This window comes from Podarcis cretensis (genome assembly GCF_951804945.1).
Source record: "Podarcis cretensis genome assembly, chromosome: 11".
Taxonomy (NCBI): domain Eukaryota; kingdom Metazoa; phylum Chordata; class Lepidosauria; order Squamata; family Lacertidae; genus Podarcis; species Podarcis cretensis.
In genome coordinates this window covers 13,873,490-13,895,418 of record NC_137180.1, presented here as the reverse complement: position 1 = coordinate 13,895,418, position 21,929 = coordinate 13,873,490, and the positions used below count along the sequence as shown (strand labels likewise).

Genomic DNA, 21,929 nt, shown 5'->3' with positions numbered 1-21,929 from the left:
ATCCTGGAGAAGAGTGACTAGTGGGGTGCCACAGGGTTCTGCCTTGGTCTTATTCAACATCTTTATCAACGACTTGGATGATGGACTCAAGGGCATCCTGATCAAATTTGCAGATGACACCAAACTGGGAGGGGTGGCTAACACCCCAGAGGACAAGATTACACTTCAAAACGACCTTGACAGATTAGAGAACTGGGCCAAAACAAACAAGATGAATTTTAACAGGGAGAAATGTAAAGTATTGTACTTGGGCAAAAAAAATGAGAGGCACAAATACAAGATGGGTGACACCTGGCTTGAGAGCAGTACATGTGAAAAGGATCTAGGAGCCTTGGTTGACCACAAACTTGACATGAGCCAACAGTGTGACGCAGCAGCTAAAAACGCCAATGCAATTCTGGGCTGCATCAATAGGAGTATAGCATCTAGATCAAGGGAAGTAATAGTGCCACTGTATTCTGCTCTGGTCAGACCTCACCTGGAGTATTGTGTCCAGTTCTGGGCACCACAGTTCAAGAAGGACACTGACAAACTGGAACGTGTCTGGAGGAGGGCAACCAAAATGGTCAAAGGCCTGGAAACAATGCCTTATGAGGAACGGCTAAGGGAGCTGGGCATGTTTAGCCTGGAAAAGAGGAGGTTAAGGGGTGATATGATAGCCATGTTCAAATATATAAAAGGATGTCACATAGAGGAGGGAGAAAGGTTGTTTTCTGCTGCTCCAGAGAAGCGGACACGGAGCAATGGTTCCAAACTACAAGAAAGAAGATTCCACCTAAACATTAGGAAGAACTTCCTGACAGTAAGAGCTGTTCAACAGTGGAATTTGCTGCCAAGGAGTGTGGTGGAGTCTCCTTCTTTGGAGGTCTTTAAGCAGAGGCTTGACAACCATATGTCAGGAGTGCTCTGATGGTGTTTCCTGCTTGGCAGGGGGTTGGACTCGATGGCCCTTGTGGTCTCTTCCAACTATGATTCTATGATTCTACTACTTTTAAAAATACGGCAGCCCTCATCCTTTCTGAAATATGGCAACTCTAAGCATGAGACTTAATCGAAGAGTCGTGGGTTCGAGTCCCATGCTGAGCAAAAGGTTCGATTGGACAAATGACCCACGAAGATCCTTTCCAGTTCTACAACTCTGTGCTTCCTGATCTCCATTCGCTCTCCTCCAGATGCGCGCCCCCTGCCCGAACCCGGCCACCCTTCCCCTCACGCCTCGCGGCGGCGCGCCCCCTGCTTCTCCGCTCGCTCGGCGCGAGGGATCGCGACAGCGGCGTCGGGGGCGCGCCTTCCCCGCCCCTCGCCTTCCTTTGGGGGCTGCCGTGCGCTCGCTCGGTGCGCGCGAGGAGCAGCGGCTGGCTGGGCTGACTGGGCTGGCCGGCGGGCGAAGGGAGGCGCGCTCCCAGCAGGCGGACTCAGTCGGCGCCGCCGCCGCGTTCCTCCCCTCGGGCAGCGTCCGCTCGCGGGAGGAGGAGGCGGAGAGGAGGCGGCAGCAGCAGCAGCAGCAGCTTCTCCGTCGCTCGACGTCCAGGGAGCCCGCAAGAAGGCAGCATCCTCGGGAAGCGCCGCCAGCAGCGTCCGCCACCTTCGCCAGCCGAAGAGGCGAGGGCGGCCACAAAGGGCTCTTTGTGCGGCGGCGGCGGCGGCCCCTTCGTCCTTCTCTCTTGGCCGGCGCCAGCATGGGGGCAGCCAGCGCCACCTTCGTAGCCGTGCTGGCGGCGTCCGCCTTCGTCCTCTTCCTCGACGCGGCAGGTAAGGCTGGAAGCGCCCCGACGGCGGCTCTCGGGCTGCAGCAGCAGCAGCACCACCGCCGGTCTTACTCCGGAGTCGCCCCGACGGCTCGCCTGTTTCCCCGTCGGCCGACCCCCGACTTGCTCTCGAGTAGACCCGTGCCACGGGATGCCGTCGAGGGTGCGCGCTGCTCCAGAGCAGCCCCATTTATGCCTTGGAAGGGAGAGCTCTCTGGACTCCCTCGGCTGGGAGGATTACTCTCGAGTAGCCCTGTGTAGACTTCGCCCCAAGAGGCGTCGAAAACCAGTTGCTGTCTAGGCAAAGGCGTGCAGGAGGAGTAAAAAGGCGATTTTATTTAATTTTTTTAACTCGGGAGTAGCTCGATCGGAATCCGTGGCAGCTCCGTCGAGGGGCGGACCGGTTGCACTCGAGTAGTCCTGCTTGGTGCCTTTTCACCTCGGGTACAACGGCAGCCTTCGGGGGAGGGGGGAGGACGAGGGAGCCTAGGAAACTTGCCACCGCGCCCCCTAGAAAATAGTTTACCTAGGTAGGACTTTTGACGCTTGTATGCTTACTCGGAAGTAAGTTACCTAGGTAGGACTTTTGAAGCTGCGCGCTTTTTGATGCTTACTCGGAAGTAAGTTATCTAGATAGGACTTTCGAAGATGCGCCCTTTGTGTGCTTACTCGGAAGTAAGTTACCTATGTAGGACTTTGGGAGCGGTGCCCTTTTTAATGCTTACTGGGAAGGAAAGCGGGCGGGGCGGCTTACTTCCCAGGATCCGCGCATCTTGAGGCGCAACAGTCCGTCTCGTTGGGTTACGCGAAGGATCGTGGTCGAATCTCGGGCTGTATTGTACTTGGCGCGCAGAAAGGCGCCCTGCAGAGTCCATTGGGGGCTGCTGCTCTCCTGAAGCACCATTGAACATTTACGTCCGTGCACTCGTGTTGGGAGTTGCCCTGCCAAATCCTTTCATCTGCAAAAGCCCAGCAGCGCCATCCTGCCCTCCTCTCTCTCCATCCCACCCCACCCCCTACCTCTTATACTTTATTGTGCAAAATAAAAACATCGCAGTATTCCCCACCGAGAGGGAGAGAAGATGGGATGGGGAAGGTGAGCATCATGATGCGTAATGGTGGTTTGGAAAGTTTGGGCAGAGTTACGCGGCTCCATCCAGCATTACGCGCGCCCCCCAGCCCCCGCCTCTGTAGGAGACGTGAAGTTTTCACCTTGTGGAGTGAGGAATCGGGGCAGAAGATGAGGAAATAAAGGGGATTTCCCTCCTTTTAATTGCACATTATTTTCCAGTGGGGTTTAGGGAGAGGGCAGACAAAATGTTTTGGGAGCGGAGTGCCTGCCTCTTGCATGGCGCTTCCAAGAAACCGAACCCATAATAGACAGAAAGTCCATCACCATCCTCTTGCAGTGGGGATAGTGTGTTGTTGTTTTGGAGTTTTGCCCTTCTCCCCCCCCCCTTCCCACGACTGCTTTTTGTGCTTTTGGAGAGTCCCATTTCCTGTGTGTTACCTGACTGACCTAACCCAGAAAGAGTGCAGAGAGGATCACAGAGCGGGGGGAGGGGGGGGGGAAGCCCGGGCGATCAGGAAACATTAGGATTCGGTTCAACAAGCCTTGCGATTGTTTGGAGAGCCTGAATTCAAGCGGCCCTATTAACATCTGACCTTGCACACTGGCTGGCTGCTGCTGTTGAATGCTTGCCAGCTCGTCCGGCATCTCTCTTTCTCCCTTAACAGCAGCAAGATTTATGGGAGCTCTTCGGAGAGGGAGGAGCCGGGAGTGTGCAGAGTGAATATGAGACTGGTGGAAGACTTAACAGTCCTTGCAAAAGCAATTGCCTGATCTTGCATTTTATGTCCAGCTGTGGATTTGTGGTGCTTTCTTCTCAGCCTTGCATTTTATCCCCTCCACCCCAGGCGCTGTTAAGACTTAGATTAGACTGAGGCTTTGATCCTGGGGCAAAATAATTCTATGGCCAATCATCCTCTTTCCAAGTATCTTTTTTTGTGTGTGTGTGTGGTTCCTTTGCACTCTTAACTTTGGCTAGATTTGCCCAGCAATGACAGAGAAATAATACAAAGTCATTCCCCACACCTTTGAATCATGCTTAATCACTTGGCCGCGGGGTAATTTGGCAGGTAGCCCGTGGATCTTCCATTTGTTTGGTTTTATTTTTTAAAAAAATGCGTTAACTTTGATTGTCCTGAAAAGGGATCCCATCCCCATAGAAAAATAACAGGCCCAAACTGCAGATTAGAGAGGGCCTGTTAATCAGTTGCATGTTTAAAAGAACTTTTCTCTTCCTTTTGTTGAACCCTCTAATCCATTTACCTCCCCCCAGGAGGTGACAGATGCCTAGATTTCCTGTTATTCAGCTCCAGGGTCCCAGGGTCTTGCCATTTGTTGCTTTAGCATAGGGCAGGAGATAACATTTCTGGCTTTTTTTTTAGGGGAAAACCTTATGGCTGCCTTGAAGGACTCAAGGCAAGGTTGCAAAATCAACAAGAGCTATACACACACACACACACACACACACAAGTTGCAAGTACCCTGGATTCTCCCCCTCCCTCCTGTGGGCTTTTGTCTCTGTTGGGGAGGCACTTTTATCATTCCCAGACTGAAATAACCCCAGGACTGAGAAATGGCTGAAAATATGATAGAAATTATGTGTGCATGCTCTTTAAAAAGACTTGGGAGCTGCTGGAGTGAGGATGGCTGGCTGCTCTTGTTTGCTGGAAGTTCCAGGCACAAAGTGAGATATAACCTCCCACCCCAACCCCATTTCCTTTCAACAGCTGGATCTGTTTTAGGGGGCCAGCCCTGAAAGCTCCAAAAAGTCTCCCGCCCCTTGTTTCTCACCGCAAGAGGTTCTCCTTCCTCCTTTGACAGATTTCAGGCAGCTCCCTTCACTCAGTGTCATAATGGAGCCCTGTTCTTTTTAACAAGAGTTACTTTTGCTCCGATAACTTGACTGACCTTTGTGCTATTATGAATAAATACTTGTTCTTCTTTCTCCTTAAAAAAAAAATTAAAAACACGGGGGAATGCCGTTTTTGCAAAATACTGGAAATATTTTGATTGAGAAATCAGCAAAGTTAGGGGTCAGCTTTCAAGTCTTTTTCCCAGAAGTGCCTTTTTATCTTTATTTTTAAAGAATCTCATGTCTCTTCCATCTGCAAAAACGTTTTTAGTGTGAGATTCTAAATTGCTGTTTCCAGGTAGTGGTCGCACCTTATTTACTGTGGAATGATTTGTCTCTCCTAAAAAACAACAACATGTTGCACACAATTTCAGATAGAGAAGGATTTGTTTGCTTTCTTCGGGGTATAGCCTCTTCGTGGGATGTGTTGGAAGTTTGTACTTCAAAGGGACAAAGAGTGCCAGCCTATTGAGTAGCGTAGAAAATATCCACATATGTTTGTGGTTTACTTTGACAAAACGACTCTTGCTGGGACTGGCCTCTCTGAATTTCAGTGCAATAAGTTTGCCTTACCAGCTGTGGGACTTAACACAGTTTATACTTGAACAGGGATGGGTTGGTGCTGTGTAAGCCACTCTTGTTGACCACATGGAAAACTCTCCCATGTTAGACAGGGCACCCATAGATGTGCCCCAATTGCACAGAGTTTTGCTTGCCTGATTTCTCTTTCCCTATTTTTGAGGGGCCTAATTTCACAAACCGAGCCTCCACATAATCAGACGCTCTTGTGGAGGTTTCAGCAAACATGATAGGCTATTTGCATGGTGGTGGAGAAGAGTTTGTATTACACATGCACCATGGTTTCGTAATAACAGTGGTACCTCGGGTTAGGAACTTAATTTGTTCTGGAGGACCATTCTTAACCTGAAACTGTTCTTAACCTGAGGCACCACTTTAGCTAATGGGGCCTCCTGCTGCCGCCGCGCCACTGGAGCACGATTTCTGTTCTCATCCTGAAGCAAAGTTCTTAACCCGAGGTACTATTTCTGGGTTAGCGGAGTCTGTAACCTGAAGCGTCTGTAACACGAGGTACCACTGTAAAGATCCAAAAGATGGTATGATCTGGAGGTATACAGCTAATCAGCGGCCTAGTGTGGGTTGTCAGCACCCGGGGCAAGGCAAGTAATTTGCGCCCCTAACCCCTAACCTGCCGCCACTGCCAGCTTCTTCTTGCTGCTGCCTGGGCTGGGGTATTTACGGTAAGGTAGCCACGGCGGCGGCGGCGGGTCCATGTCAGGTGATCTGAGGCGAGTTGCCGCTGGCGCTGCCGCCCATACGACGCTGCTTGCCTGGAGGAGGAGGGCAGAGAGGCGAGGAAAATGCAACATGGCCCAGCAGCTGCAGCAGCAGCGGCGGCAGCAGGGCTGTGAGGAGGGGCTGCCTGGCGCGCCCTCCGCGGCCCTGACGCGCGGGGACCGCAGCGAGCGCTGAGAGCCGCTGGCTGCCGAACGCCTTCAGCCCAGACGTGCGCACAGCTCGTTTGTTCCGCGAGACATGGGGCTCTGCTACAGCCTGCGCCCGAGGCTCTTCGGGGACTCCGGAGGCGGCGAGCGCCCCCCCCCCCAGATATTGCGCCCGGTGCGGCCAGCCCCCCCTGCACCCCCCACGCTACGCCACTGCAGATAATTAAGTCACGGAAATTTACTGTTTCATCTTTATTTGGGGCTATACCCTAAATAAGTGGAGACTTAAGCCTTCCTCTTGATCCATAGGAGTGTAACTTGTACCTTCATGCCTTAATTGCAAAAAAAAAAGTTAATTGGAAACATTAGGGAGAAAATGGGGTGCATTTCAGACTGATGTTTAGCACTGTTCGCTCAGAAACAGTGTTCCCTTCACTCTTAACAGGGTTTACCTATTTAAAATTGCAGTATAATGTTCTGATCTTACGCACTTTTAGGGTGCTTCAGATGGGGGCTTAATATTGGAAACAGATTGTACTGATATTGCAAATCAGTCATGAGCAGCAGTATGGCTTCTTTCGAACTTATCCCATTTTCTGTGAATAGGGTAAATCTGGATTAAATAGGGAAAATACATGCTGAGTGGCATTTTGATGCCAACAGTGTCTTCAAAAAAAAAAAAAGACACTGCAAAAAAAAAAAAAACTTGCATGACTGAAGAGCACTGGTATCACAGTAAACATTCACCTGGAAGCACTCTTTAATTCATTTTAGCTGTAAGACCTTCTTCAGTCATACTCACCAAGCCACATGGGAGCTGCTTCTCTATGGTATAATCTCACATATGTGTGTAAATATCACATGAATGTGTGCATGCAGTTGCTTTCATTGATTGCATAGTCCATGGGTGGGCAAACTAAGGCCCAGGGCCCAGATCCAGCCCAATCGCCTTCTAAATCCGGCCTGCGGACGGTCCAGGAATCAGCATGTTTTTACATGAGTAGAACGTGTCCTTTTATTTAAAATGCATCTCTGGGTTATTTGTGGGGCGTAGGAATTCGTCCATTTTTTTCTTCAAAATATAGTCCGGCCCGCCACAAGGTCTGAGGGACAGTGGACCAGCCCCCTGCTGAAAAAGATTGCTGACTGCTGGCATAGTCCTTTTAAACCTAATAGTTACACCCCTTGGGGTGCCCATCAGATCACATGATCATTCCCATTCACATATGTACAGTCATACCTTGGTTCTCGAATGCCTTGTGACTCGAACGTTTTGGCTGCTGAACGCCGTAAAACTGGAAGTGAGTTTTCTGGTTTGCGAATGGTCTTTGGAACCCAAATTTCCAACACGAGTGCAGGAAGCTCCTGCAGCTAATCGGAAGCCCCGCCTCGGTTTTTGAACGTTTTCGGAAGTTGAACGGACTCCATTCGACCACCAGGGTATGACTTTACTGCAATAGGTGGCTTGATTTTTGTGGGTACATGGTTCAGGCCTAACAATGCAACCCTATGCTTAGCTACTCTGAAGTAAGTCCTATTAAGTGGAACTTACGGGCACACAAATATTCTGAGCCAATGTTCCTGGGATCCAGCAGTTCATTCAAATAAATGTAGGCAAGTAAATGACATTGAATTAAAATATGGCTTGTCTTTTTTTGGGTTCAGTAGGTTGTAACAGAACATGTTTTAAAGCAGCAACAAAACACCAGTAATTTCAAGGGGTTTATTCTGATCATAACTAAGTCTGGACCCAACCTGTCGGATTACAACTGAGCATTCCTATGCACATCTGAGAGTTAAGTTGCACTGAAATTTGTGGAACTTATTCCTTAATAAATATGGCTGTTGGATAACTAACACCATGAGTAATGCCACTTAGATTGTCATTCATTCGGTATGTAATGAATTTTGTATTGCAGGCATTAATGTGAAACCGTTTCACTAGTTACAAAAATCCATCTCCTTTGTTTTACACTTAAATTGATAATGAAAGAATCTTAAGTTTGGGTCAAAGAAGCAGTTAAGACTTCTACTAAAAATAGTTCTTCCCAGGGCATGTGTTGGTTTTTGTGTGTTTTTTTAAGCAGTAGTTATGTCACAAATGCTGGGATTCCACAATCTTGTCTTTTGCGGAAAGCACAGAAATGTGGCGGTAGGGGAAGAATGGAAGATTGACAAACTTGTCAGATTAATCCTATTTAGGAAGCTTTCAGTTGTTTGCAGGAAAGCTGATCCTACTTTTAAAAAAAATACATTTCACTCTGGGCAAGGTGTTAACAGCGCTGCGTATTAGTCGGATGTATGGAAGCAATTTGATAACTAATTACGAAATGAGCATTCATGCTCTGGGTGGCTAAGATTAAAATGTAAAAAAGTTTTTGTTTCCTTGTGCTACAAAATGTGCTTGATAAATGTGCCCTAGATTTCAGGCCTCTTGCGTGTAGTTTGGATACAACTGCCAAGCTAAAAGTTTGTATTTGGTGAACTCATAAGTTAGAAGCATGTAGCACCTGAGATATATAATTACATTTCAGAAAAGAATACTAAGTTTTTCTCAGAGCCCTGATCATTATAAGCATAGCTAACATCTTAAAGGCTACATCTAGCTACATCTAGCTAGTGTCCATGGTTTAGAATGTCTTTGAATTCTGATATGTTTGTTCCATGTTTTACTGTTACTTTGGTTCAAATTCTGTTACTTTTGTAGTAGGCTTCATTGTGTAAAGGAAGGAGGTGCAATTTAAGCTTGTTTGTTCTCCCTGGGCTTGTTTCTTTATAAAAGGAAGCTGTCATTAAGCTCAGTATGTCTGGAAAGTATGCAAGTACCCAAGTCTTTCTAATCCAGTGAGTACAAACTAGTTAGGGCTTCAAAGGAAACGAATGACAGGCTTTTGCTGCAATGAAAGAGGCAGCATTGTTTGTTAATCCTGTTTTTTATTGTTATTTAGACTGCTGGCTCCTGTAGCATACCCTGTAACCATTTGGAACAAATAGCAATTTGACATAAATGATCGTCTTTTCTTTGTGTTTTGACTGAACCATGGGAGAGGTTTGAAGTTAAAGGCCCCTTCCCAGCTTACCTTTTGTGCAACTTTTTGTCTGATTTTGAGTCTTTTGCCCTGCTTTCAACAACCTGGTTCCCGACAGATATTTTGGGCTCAGTTCTTGGGAGTTGTGGTCCGAAACATCCTGGGGGCACCAGGTTGGTGGCGACTGATTTAGCCTGTTACATTTTGTATTTTTAAAAAATAACAAGTAATTTAAAGTTTCCTCCAGTGCCCTCACTTCAAAACGAAACCTGTAGCTTATCAGAACGTATTCTGTATTCATAGAAAAAGAAACAAATGTTTCTACTAGGTTAATGTTTCATTTTGAAATTTGCAAATAGGTGGTTAGAATAACGTCAGCTTTCATGCTTAGACACATTTCAAGTTTTGAGAGATGCTTTGAGCTCTGCTTGGTTATTGGAAAAGCATCATACAAATATTGAATCAAATAACCTACCCTATTGAATACAGTGGTGCCTTGGGTTAAGTACTTAATTCGTTCCGGAGGTCTGTTCTTAACCTGAAACTGTTCTTAACCTGAAGCACTACTTAAGCTAATGGGGCCTCCTGCTGCCGCCATGCCGCCAGAGCACGATTTCTGTTCTCATCCTGAAGCAAAGTTCTTAACCCGAGGTACTACTTCTGGGTTAGCGGAGTCTGTATTCTGAAATGTATGTAACCTGAAGCATATGCAACCCGAGGTACCACTGTAATCTGTTCCAGACTTTTAAAAACAACCCCTTGCACACTTATTGACAGCTGCTTCAACTGTGTGGGGGAAATCCTCTTGATTTGCATTTCTGGATGTATCTATATGACAGATGAAAATTTAAAAATAAATGTAGCCAGGTTGCCAAAATGTGATGAACTTGAATGAAAGGATCCTGTGAGACAATAGCAAGTTGTTTCATGGAAAGGGGTCATTGTTCGCTCAGTTTTTCCCCCTAATCCTTTTGAAGAAAGATATCTTCAAGAAAGCTCTTTGACTCTTGTGAATAACAGCAGAAAAGAAAGCACTACTAAATTATCTGGCTGCTTTGATCACCAGAGATTGGTTGGTCAAGAGGCTCCTCCAACTTGGACCAAGCTGTTGGTGACAACATGTTTCTATCACATTCTTTGTAAAAAATAATAATAATAATAATAATAATAATAATAATAATAATAATTTTATATACTGCCCTATCCCCGCAGGTCTCAGGGCAGTTCACATGATAAAATCACAATCTAAAGGCACAAAATAGATAATAGAAATAAGAACAAGAAGAACCCAATAATTCCTCCTCCCCAACACATTTTAAAAGGGTGTTAGCCAGCCAAGCGCTGCTACCATTCACCATATCAAACATTACCTCTACCAACCCATAAACCATCCCCCCTCAACAATATTACAATAGTGCCCATAACTCCATGTGTAATAATTGGTATAATTCCTTTCTCTGACAAAAAAACGATTCCCTACTCCTTGGACCCCTTCTTCTGTTGCTGTGAACTCACAGTTTTCTTTCTTCCCTTCAGTTCCTTCTCTACCAGCCAGACTAAGAACATAGCAAGGTCAGGCATTTTCTGGAGCCCAAAGACTGGCAGCTGTGCTGTTATTTTCCCTTGGCATGAGAAGCCAAGAAGGTGGGAGGCAGCATGAGAGAATTTTCACATTGCACTGTCTTGCTGCTTCTGGAATTTGGGGGCCAACTGAGAGCAAAACGTTGGAGGTCCACTACTCGCTTACAAATGGTGAGCTTTTCATAGAGCTGCCGTGGTATCACACTTGAAATAGACTACGGCTTCTTTCTTTCTCTCTGTAAGCCTTCTGTTGGAAGTTTTGATACCACTAGCAGCAGCTACTGCTGCTTTTTTGGTTTTGTTTGTTTAAATGATTGTGCAGTGACACTGCTGGTTTTTATTATGTTGTAGCAATAGTATTTATTCCAATCCAGATCATTGTGCAAGCCATTGCTTTTGTTTTTCTTTGACTGTAGATGTGCATGTACAGTGGTACCTTGTTTCTCAAATTTAATCCGTTCCAGAAGTCAGTGCTTTCCCATAGAAAATAATCCAAAATGAATTACAGTGGTACCTCGGGTTAAGTACTTAATTCGTTCCGGAGGTCCGTTCTTAACCTGAAACTGTTCTTAACCTGAAGCACCACTTTAGCTAATGGGGTCTCCTGCTGCTGCTGCGCTGCCAGAGCACGATTTCTGTTCTCATCCTGAAGCAAAGTTCTTAACCTGAGGTACTATTTCTGGGTTAGCGGAGTCTGTAACCTGAAGCGTATGTAACCTGAAGCATATGTAACCCGAGGTACCACTGTAATCTGTTCCAGACTTTTAAAAACAACCCCTAAAACAGCAATTTGACATGAATTTTACTATCTAACGGGACCATTGATCCATAAAATGAAAGCAGCAATCAATGTACTGTACTATAAAATAAATAAGACAGTATTGTAGATGATAAAAATTAAAATATTTTCTTCCTTACCTGCACTGATGATAGTCATTGTTTGGATGGGGGGCTTTTATCCATTTCTGCAGACACACAGTCAATCAATCAATCAATCAATCAATCAATCTGTAGCTGAACTGAGTTCCACACAGTCACAAAAACAAATTAACCGAAAATGCCTCAAACACAAAAATGCAAAATAAATAGCAAAAACAAAAGCACCAAACTTAATCCATTCCAGAAGTTTGACTTCCGAAATGTTCAAAAACCAAAGTGCAGGTTCTGATTGGCGCAGGCGCCCCAGAAACAATAGTCAACAGCATTTGGGAACTAAGGTACCACTGCAAAATGGAAGAAACCACTAACTCCCTGGGTAAACATTAATAGGATTATGATGCATATGTATTATTGTACCCTCTTCTCCCCGTGGTTAAACTAGCATTGAAAAGAACTGAGGTTGTGGTCTTCAGATTTAGCAATAGAAAGATAGAACTCAATAGAATCGCCTACCGAACTGAAGTAAGCAAAACATACAATCTAAACAGGAACTCAGGATATTAGTTGATACATGAATTGTGTTCTTCTCACTTAATGTCCGCTTAAGAAAGAAGACTGTAAAGGCTTTTCTTATATAGACATAGAAATTGCTTGTTTGTTTATTTATTGAAGTATTTCTATACCGTTATATCAACTACATTGTTGTGGTGTGCAGCATTAAACTTAAAACACCATTGCAACAGTTCACATAATCATTCAGGTGACTGGCTGATTAATAAATAAATAAACAGCTGCAAAGGCCTGGTGGCATAAAAAAAAGTCTTCAAGAGACACCTGAAAGTCAAATGCAAGGATACTAGAGAAAAAATTCTGTTCCACAGCATGGGATCAGCATCCCATAATGCCTGACTTCTAGTCAAAAGCCACTTGAGCCTTAGCAACACAGGGAATGCCTATCTGCATTGCTGCAGGTGGCCGAGGTGGGATATAACTGCCCTTTAAATATATCATGGACACAAGTTCAGGACATTGTACATCAAAATAAGAACATTGAACCTGGCCCGGTGTGCATGTTTTAGCAGAGGTGCCACATGCTTTAAGCCAGGCATGTCCAGCCATAAGCAGCCTGAGATCTACCAACCAGTATCAAAAATGGGCATTGATGTACCACACTCTCCCATGGTCATTCTTCAAGTTAAACAGATTATATTTGACTGAGCTTATGATAAAAATACAGTGGTACCTCGGGTTAAGTACTTAATTCATTCCGGAGGTCCGTTCTTAACCTGAAGCACCACTTTAGCTAATGGGGCCTCCTGCTGTCACCGCGCCGCCGGAGCACGATTTCTGTTCTCATCCTGAAGCAAAGTTCTTAACCTGAAGCACTATTTCTGGGTTAGCAGAGTCTGTAACCTGAAGGGTATGTAACCTGAGGTACCACTGTAATAACAAATGACAGTCGCTTCCATAAAACCGGGAAGGTTTGTCATAGATCAATATTTTTTAAAAAATACGTACTTTGTATACTTGTAATAACATAAGGAAATTACATTGAGGACAGGGTCCTACATAATCAGAACATGATGCAGGGATTGTTGTTCACAAAAACTCATGCCATAATAAATGTGTTAAGCCTTTAAAGTATCTCAGGACTCTTGCTGTTTTTCAAATGAGTCAGGGTTTCCCCCATACGGTGGATCCTCGGGTTATGTTACTTCTGGCAACGTAACTTTTGCGTTGCGAATGCGGCAAACTCGGAAGTGTATACTTCCGGGTTTTGCCGTGCACACATGCGCAGAAGTGTTCTATCGTGCTGCACATGTGCGCAGAAGCAGCGCCTCATGTTGCAGACTTTTCAGGGGTAAATAAGGACGAACGTATTAAATTCGTATCTGGAGGGCCCACTGTATTTCGAAACAGAAATTGGGTAAACTGAACTGCAGAATTGACAGCCTTCAAGCACCACCTGAAGAACTGGATGAAACCCGTAGAAATCCCCTGGATCCAACCCACCCTTTCCTTCCTTTTGAGTAAACCTAAACCAGCCATTTCTCTCTCTGAGGAGCTAGCATGCAGGGCTGCACACTCACCCATGCACCCCTCCCTGTGTGGATGGGATGGCAGCAGCCAAGAAGGGTCCGCCACTCCCTTGCACGTGTTTACTTGGGAGTAAGCCTCGTTGTGCTCAGTGAGAGAGCTCATTGCTTTACAGTGGGGAGGGGGGCAAGGCAGGCCTCTCCTCGAGAGTTGGATCCTGAAATGTCCAGCACCATCTCTCTCTCTCTCTCTCTCTCTCTCTCTCTCTCTCTCTCTCTCCCCCCCCCCCCAAACCAGCCCTTTCTCTCGAGGAGCCAGCGCGCAGGGCTTCTCTTGCCCAGCCTCTCCATCTGCATATGCCTCCGCCCAGGGCTGTTTTAAGCATATGCTGCGCCGGGGTGCAAAGATCCACCCAGCGCCCCCCCCCCCAAGTTGCCCAGTCCCAGGTGCACAGAAAGGAGGAGCCGGCTGGCCGCCTCAGCATCTCAATGGCTTGGTCACCCCCGAACTCGCAGCACAGAGCTGCCCGCAGCAGAAGAGCCTGCTGCGGCACTCCAACCGATGGGCAGGCTCTTCTCCGGACTCTTGGCCTGGCGTCCCTGAGAGCCCGGTGCCCGGGTGCCCTGCACCCTTAGCGCCTATGGGTAAGACGGCCCTGCCTCTGCCCTCTTTGTGCCCACTTGCTTCCCCTCCTCCACAGAGAGGGAGAGAGAGAAGCCCTGCATGTTGGCTCTGAGAAAGAGCTGTTTTGTGGGGAGAGAGAGATTGACAGATCGCCAAGAAACAATATAGTTAAAGCTATGGTTTTCCCAGTAGTGATGTATGGAAGTGAGAGCTGGACCATCAAGAAGGCTGATCGCCGAAGAATTGATGCTTTTGAATTATGGTGCTGGAGGAGACTCTTGAGAGTCCCATGGACTGCAAGAAGATCAAACCTCTCCATTGTGAAGGAAATCAGCCCTGAGTGCTCACTGGAAGGACAGATTGTGAAGCTGAGGCTCCAGTACTTTGGCCACCTCATGAGAAGAGAAGACTCCCTGGAAAAGACCCTGATGTTGGGAAAGATGGAGGGCACAAGGAGAAGGGGACGACAGAGGACGAGATGATTGGACAATGTTCTCGAAGCTACCAGCATGAGTTTGACCAAACTGTGGGAGGCAGTGGAAGACTGGAGTGCTTCTGGTCCATGGGGTCACGAAGAGTCAGGCACGACTAAATGACTAAACAACAACAACAAGAAGTTGAACCCGATTGACCTGTTGGACAATGCTGCTCTAAGCCATCTTCCCCCATCCACATTATGCTGTAAATGGGGTTTATTGACAGCCAGATTGTCAGAGCCACCCTGGGTCCCAGCTCACAAGAGACCAAAGTCCAGTCCAAGTTATATACAAAAGGTTTTATTGAAGATCATTGTCGTCATTACATCCAAACTCCGTGGCTCCACATCTGTTACCCTTAGATGTTAGAAGTCCCCTCTGAGTCCGTCCCTCCCCTGCACCAATTTAAGAGGCTTGTGCTGCTCCACCTTTTCCTCTCCTTCCTTTTCCGCAGGGTCTTCCTGCCCCCCTGTGTTCCCTCTTTCCGGGACTCCCCAGAGGCTGAGTCTTCTCCTGCCTGCTGCCCCCTCCTTCGTGCTTTAGCACCAGGCTCCTCCCCAGAGCTCTCCCCACTTCCGCGCGCCTCCACATTTGAACTTGGCGCGCGTACGTTGCTCCTGACCTTCCTTTCAACAGCCACACTGCTCCCGGTACTGCTTTCCGCCCCTTCCGGCAGGACGTCTTGCCCCGATCTCCTTCCCCCCTCTGCTCCTTGTTCTGTTCCTCCCGACACACTGGTAACTCCACCCTCTTCACTCCGTTCCGGTGGAGAAGCAGGTCTCGATCTCCAACTCCCACTGGCGGTTCCCCCTACGTTCCCCTGCTCCTGACTGCTTCCCCCTTGGGCTCCCCTTGGCTTGACCAGGGGGGCTCCCTTTTGGGAATCCTCCGATTCACTGGACGGACTCATGGACCATCTCGGGTCATTGTCGTCCTCTTCCTCGTCAGGCTGGAATCCTTCTCCCTCACTCTCGGTCTCCTCCCTCCTCTGCGCCTCTCTCCCTGAACCCCTGACATCCATCCCCCCCTCGAAGCCCCCCCTTCCCCCCTCCCCCCCATCGGGTGCGGGTTGTGGGAACTGCAGCTCCTCGGAGGTAGATGCAGGATACAGTTCGGCTACGTCCATGACCTCTGCTGGCAGCTCGGTGTACGTGTGTTCGAATTCGGGTTCTTCACCCAAAATGTTCGCAGTTCCCTCTTCCATTGCTACTTCGTCTGGTGCTGCCGTCCAAGGCCCCTTCAGCCATTTCTTGCGCCAGGCTTCCTCTGGTTGCTCATCCCACCAATAAGAGGGCTCTGTGTCCACCCCCGAACACGATCCCCTGGGCGAGTTTGAGTTCGGCGTTCTTTCCTCGGCTGAAGAAAAGCCGTGGAAAGTGCTGCCTGAACATGTGGGGGTAAAGAGCCAGTCATCGAAGTACTCGGCTGGCATGGGTCTATGTGGGAAAAGGGCATGGAACTCGTCCTTTAAAAGAGGTTCGTCTAAAGCGTAGTCCGGCACCCACCCACTGGCACTGACTGGTGCACCCTCTCTGACTAGAAAGTATTCTATTCCCTCTTCCCCCCATCTCGAGTCCAGGATCTCTGTGACCTCGTTGAGTGGTTCGACCCTAGGCGATCCCTCCCTCCTAGGTGACTCTGTGCGTGGCTGCGGTACTGTTTCAGACTCCTGAAACCTGTGCGGGGCCTTGTAGGGAGTGAGCACCGACCTATGAAAAACCGGGTGGACTCTGGAACCTTCGGGGAGGGCCAGTCGAAAAGCCACGGGGTTGATCTTAGCCTCCACCTGGTATGGTCCTAGCTGCCTGTGCCCTAGCTTCTTCTTGGCCAACGACTTGGTTGGCATCGCCTGGGCCGCTAACCACACCCAGTCCCCCACCTGGATGTCCTCTCCCACTCTTCTGCCTTTGTCTGCCTGCACCTTATATGCTTGTTTGGCTAGCTCCAAATGTCTCCGCAGCTCCTCGTGCACCTCTTGTAGTTCTGCAGCGAACTGGTCGGCCTCTTGCGGCTCCCCCTCTCTTGGTGCTACGAACCCCGGGAAGGTCCTGGGATGACGTCCATTGTTCGCGAAGAACGGCGTCACCCCCGTCGACGCATGCTTCGTGTTGTTGTAGGCAAACTCCGCCATCGGTAGGTAGTCCACCCAAGCTGTGGGTCGCTGATTTGCATAACATCTCAGGTACTGCTGCATGATCGCGTTGACCCTCTCGGCCTGGCCGTTGGTTTGTGGATGTCTTGCCGACGCTAGGTTGATCTTGACGCGCAGGATACCTAGGAGCTTCTGCCAAAAATTGGAAATAAACTGGCGCCCCCTGTCGGACAGGATGGCCCGCGGCAGCCCATGCGCCCGGAACACGTGGTCGATGAAGAGCTTGGCGGTCTGTTCCGCCGTCGCCACCTTCGCGCAGGGAATGAAGTGCGCCATCTTGGTGAACAAGTCCACCACCACCAGTACCGCCGTCTTGCCTCTGGAACTGGGCAGGTCAGTGACGAAGTCCAGCGCCACCCTCTCCCACGGTTGCTGTGGTGTTTCCAGTGGTTCCAGCAAGCCCGCCGGCTTCTGGTGTACTGGCTTGGACCTCTGACAAGTGTCACATCTGGCGACGTACTCCGCTACTTCTCCTCGCATCTGGGGCCACCAAAAGTCCCTGGCCACCAGTTCTATTGTCTTCTCCCTGCCGAAATGGCCCGCACTGGGAGCGTCGTGCAACTGCTGCAGAACCTTTGCTCGGAGCTCGTCGCTCGGCACGTAGAGGGCACCCTTGTGAGTTAACAGTCCGTCGCGTAACTGGAACTCATCGTCTCTCAGCGAACCCCTACGCAGCTCCTCTATTTTGGATTGTGCAAACTGATCTACCTGCAACGCGCGTCGCACTGCGTCCAGGTCGACAGCGATGGCAGCGCACGCCCACGCCTGCGGTGCAAAAATGTGCCTGGCTGCTATTGGCGCCGCTTCCTCAAGATATTGCGGTTTCCTGGAGAGCGCATCGGCTATAACGTTGGAGTCCCCTGGGACGTACTCTATCCTGAAGTCGAAATCCGCGAAGAACTCTGCCCAGCGCATGTGTCTTTGGCTCTGGAGTTTCGCCGTGCGCCAATACTCTAAATTCTTGTGATCCGTGCGGACCTGCACTGTGTGCTTGGCTCCAATGAGGAAATGTCGCCACGCTTTGAACGCTGCGTGAATGGCTAACAGCTCCCTGTCCCATATGGTGTAGTTTTGCTCCGCTTTGCTGAGCTTTCTGGAGTAAAAGGCACCGGGTCTCCAGTTTCCATGTGGATCTTCTTGCAGGAGTACGGCTCCAACCGCTCTGTCTGACGCGTCGGTCTCTACTCGTATGGGCTTGCCTGGATTCACGTGCAGCAGCTGCTCCTCGGAGGCGAAAAGGCTTTTAAGCTTCTGAAAAGAGCGCTCCGCCTGTTCCGTCCACACGAACCTCTTTTTCTTGGAACTGAGAGTGTCCGTGATCGCTGCCGTCTCCTTTGCAAAACCTCTGATGAATTTGCGGTAGAAGTTGGCGAAGCCGATGAATCTTTGGACTTCCTTCCGATTGCGAGGGCTCTTCCAGTCCAACACCGCGCGGACCTTGGCGCTGTCCATGGCCAGCCCCTTGTCGGACAGCTTGTAGCCTAGGAAATCCACGTCCGTCACATCAAACTGGCACTTCTCTAACTTGGCGTAGAGCTTGTTCTCCCGTAGTCTCTGCAGGACTTCCTTTACGTCCTTCTCATGGGCCTCCTCCGTTTCCGAAAAGATCAGGATGTCGTCGAGGAAACACACGCATTTCTTGTATAGAAGTCCCGCTAGCACGTGATGCATAAATGCTTGAAAGACGTGAGATCCATTTTGGAGACCAAATGGCATCACTCTGTATTCGTACGTGCCCAGAGGCGTGAACATGGCCGTCTTCCACTCATCGCCCTCCCGGATGCGTATGAGGTTATACGCTCCACGCAGATCCAATTTGGTGAAGATCTTCCCCTTCCTTACGGTTGCCAGGAGATCATCTATCTTGGGCATGGGGAAGGCCTTGGGTTTGGTCTTACTGTTTATGAATCGATAGTCCACAATGAGTCTTTTTTGGGGCGTGTCCTTTTTCTTTACAAAGAAAACAGGACTGCCCCCCACCGCTTTCGATTCTCGGATGAATCCGCGCTTCAAATTGTGCTCTATGAACTCCCTGAGTTCTTGCATCTCGTCCTCAGACATGGAATACAGCTTTGCAGTCGGCAACTGCGCCCCTGGCACCAGGTCGATGGCACAATCATAAGGCCTGTGGGGCGGCAACTGGTCAGCTTCCTTCTCGCAGAAAACCTCCAGGAACCCCTCGTACTTGCGGGGTACTGCCTGCACCATGCCAAGTTGCAACTGCTGCTCAGCTCCCTCCTCCTGGCTGGACTGGATGCAATGTTGAGCACAGTACGATGAGCAAAAGGTGATCTGCCGTTGGTACCACGCTACAGCAGGACTGTGTCTCTCCAGCCAACTCATGCCTAATACTATAGGCGTGTCTGAAAGGCGGGTGACATTGAAGCTGATGACTTCTCGATGATTTCCAATCCTCATCACCATGGGAGGCGTCTGTTGCACAACTTGTCCTCCTAGCAATTTCCTGCCATCCACCGTGACTACGTTCAGAGGTGTTGTCGCTGGCAGAAGCGCTATGCGATGCTGCTTGACAAAGTGCGTCCCCACAAAATCTGCGTTGCTCCCAGAATCAATCGTGATGGGGACTTCCAGGGTGGTTCCATTCGGCAACTGAAGTGTTGCAGTGAGCTGCACCGCTGGCTTGGGTGGTAAAGGGTCTGTGCGTTGCAAAAGCGCTGGGGACTGCTCTACAGATTCGCCTGGCTGAGCCCCAGCAGCTCTGCTTCCAGCCAGGCACTGTCGTTTCCCTGAGGTTGCTCTGCTTGCATCATTTCTGCTGCAACAGTTGCTAAAGCTGCAGTGTGTTTCTGCAGCCTCTGGGGACACCCTTTCGCCATGTGCTGTGCACTGTCGCAAATGTAACACTTCCTGGTCCCTCTAGGAGGCTGTGCCTTTACTGCACCGGAAGCTGGGGCTCTGGCTGTTGCTTGAGCCTTAGCACCACCAAGTTCCATGGGCTCCTCCCCCTGCCTTCCCAGTGGCGAAGGATGTGACTGACTGAACTCCCTGGGGATGAAAGAAGACGTCCTCGCTGGTAGACGCACCTGACGTTCTTCCTCAGTGTGCCAAGGACGTCCCTCGTGCCTTATCCCAATCGCCAAAGCCCTCTGCACAAGCTCCTGCAGGGTCTGGGGTCTGTCTCCCCTGGCAAGTTCATCCTTAATGGGACCGCTGAGCCCCTCCCAGAACAAATCCCTCACAGGTGCACAATCCTTCTCCCAGCTTAGCGCAGTCAGTAAAGCAAAAAATCTGGAATGGTACTGACGCACAGTGGCTTTGCCTTGCCGCAATCCAAAAATTTCCCTGCGTGCAAGATCCACATCTACAGTTGACTGGAAGCAGGCATCCATTGCTTTAATGAATTCATCTGCATCGCGGCGGGCAGGGCCATCTTCACGCCACAAATTGCGCAACCAGTCTCTGGCCGGCCCATGCAAGTGAGAAACAATAAACCCCACTTTCTCCTCCTCATCTTTAAAGTCATGACGAAGCAAGTGCAATGCATACAAAACGTCTGCTCTGAAACTGGGGTAGTGCTTCAGGTTCCCATCGAAGTGGGTGACTAGTCTGCCCCCCCTCCGTCCAAGTCCAATCCCTTCTGATCTGGACCCTGGGAACCCTTCCCTGCTTGCACGTTCCCACCTGGTTTGCAGGTCCTGGCAGCGCTTCTCCATTTCGTCATGCTTCTTCTGAGACGCAAGGACTGCAGCAGTGAGTTCGGAAACTGTAGTTCGCAGAGCTGTCAACTGCTCCTCCGCACTCATGGCTGTCACCGTTCGTGAGCTTTGCAAAAAAAAATTTTTGCGTTCTTTGGAGGGGACTTACTGTCAGAGCCACCCTGGGTCCCAGCTCACAAGAGACCAAAGTCCAGTCCAAGTTATATACAAAAGGTTTTATTGAAGATCATTGTCGTCATTACATCCAAACTCCGTGGCTCCACATCTGTTACCCTTAGATGTTAGAAGTCCCCTCTGAGTCCGTCCCTCCCCTGCACCAATTTAAGAGGCTTGTGCTGCTCCACCTTTTCCTCTCCTTCCTTTTCCGCAGGGTCTTCCTGCCCCCCTGTGTTCCCTCTTTCCGGGACTCCCCAGAGGCTGAGTCTTCTCCTGCCTGCTGCCCCCTCCTTCGTGCTTTAGCACCAGGCTCCTCCCCAGAGCTCTCCCCACTTCCGCGCGCCTCCACATTTGAACTTGGCGCGCGTACGTTGCTCCTGACCTTCCTTTCAACAGCCACACTGCTCCCGGTACTGCTTTCCGCCCCTTCCGGCAGGACGTCTTGCCCCGATCTCCTTCCCCCCTCTGCTCCTTGTTCTGTTCCTCCCGACACACTGGTAACTCCACCCTCTTCACTCCGTTCCGGTGGAGAAGCAGGTCTCGATCTCCAACTCCCACTGGCGGTTCCCCCTACGTTCCCCTGCTCCTGACTGCTTCCCCCTTGGGCTCCCCTTGGCTTGACCAGGGGGGCTCCCTTTTGGGAATCCTCCGATTCACTGGACGGACTCATGGACCATCTCGGGTCATTGTCGTCCTCTTCCTCGTCAGGCTGGAATCCTTCTCCCTCACTCTCGGTCTCCTCCCTCCTCTGCGCCTCTCTCCCTGAACCCCTGACACAGATAAACAATGCTTTTTTTAGAAAGCCAGGTAAACAGTGCTGTCCTTCCCATGCCACCCTGCCCCTGGGTTAAATGTGCTGTTGAAACCCATGTACCTTTCCTTGCACCTTCCTGTCAGCCGCAGCCTGGCAGCAAGGGTTAAATATGCTGCTCCTTTAAGATAAGAAGAACTCTGCATGATAAGAGCTTCTTTTATTCTTTTTCAAAGTTGCTGCTCTGTCTGACTCTCTGTTGCTTGCTCTCCCAGTAGTCAGTTTTGTCCCTACTTTTAAAAGTATAAATTTAAAAGATTTTACTGCAAGGATTCCGCCGCCGCAAAACGTTTTGAGAACCACTGAGTTACCTGTTTTGTGCCTGCCTTTAGTTACATGAAATTCAAAAGCTTGCATATCCCGCATTACCAATCT

The 21,929-nt window shown here is 49.3% G+C and overlaps 1 protein-coding gene and 1 long non-coding RNA gene across 3 annotated transcripts in view; one reads left to right on the top strand and one right to left on the bottom strand.

The window, feature by feature from the left end:
- Window positions 1-1,403: 1,403 nt before the first annotated feature.
- Window positions 1,404-21,929, top strand: part of ROR2 (receptor tyrosine kinase like orphan receptor 2) — a 171,806-nt gene continuing 151,280 nt past the window's right edge. Inside the window, exon 1 of one of the 2 annotated variants that reach the window (XM_079995415.1) lies at window positions 1,404-1,752. In XM_079995415.1, the coding sequence (XP_079851541.1) occupies window positions 1,680-1,752 (73 nt within the window). In that variant the 5' untranslated portion in view covers window positions 1,404-1,679. Of the gene's footprint in view, window positions 1,753-2,825; window positions 2,845-21,929 lie in introns of those variants that run through there. The other variant, XM_079995416.1, reaches the window with a different exon arrangement.
- The window catches only part of LOC307226951, a 78,909-nt gene continuing 68,636 nt past the window's right edge, over window positions 11,657-21,929 (bottom strand). The window contains exon 2 of the long non-coding RNA XR_013843733.1: window positions 11,657-11,761. This is a non-coding gene — a long non-coding RNA (uncharacterized lncRNA). The remainder of the gene's footprint in view (window positions 11,762-21,929) is intronic.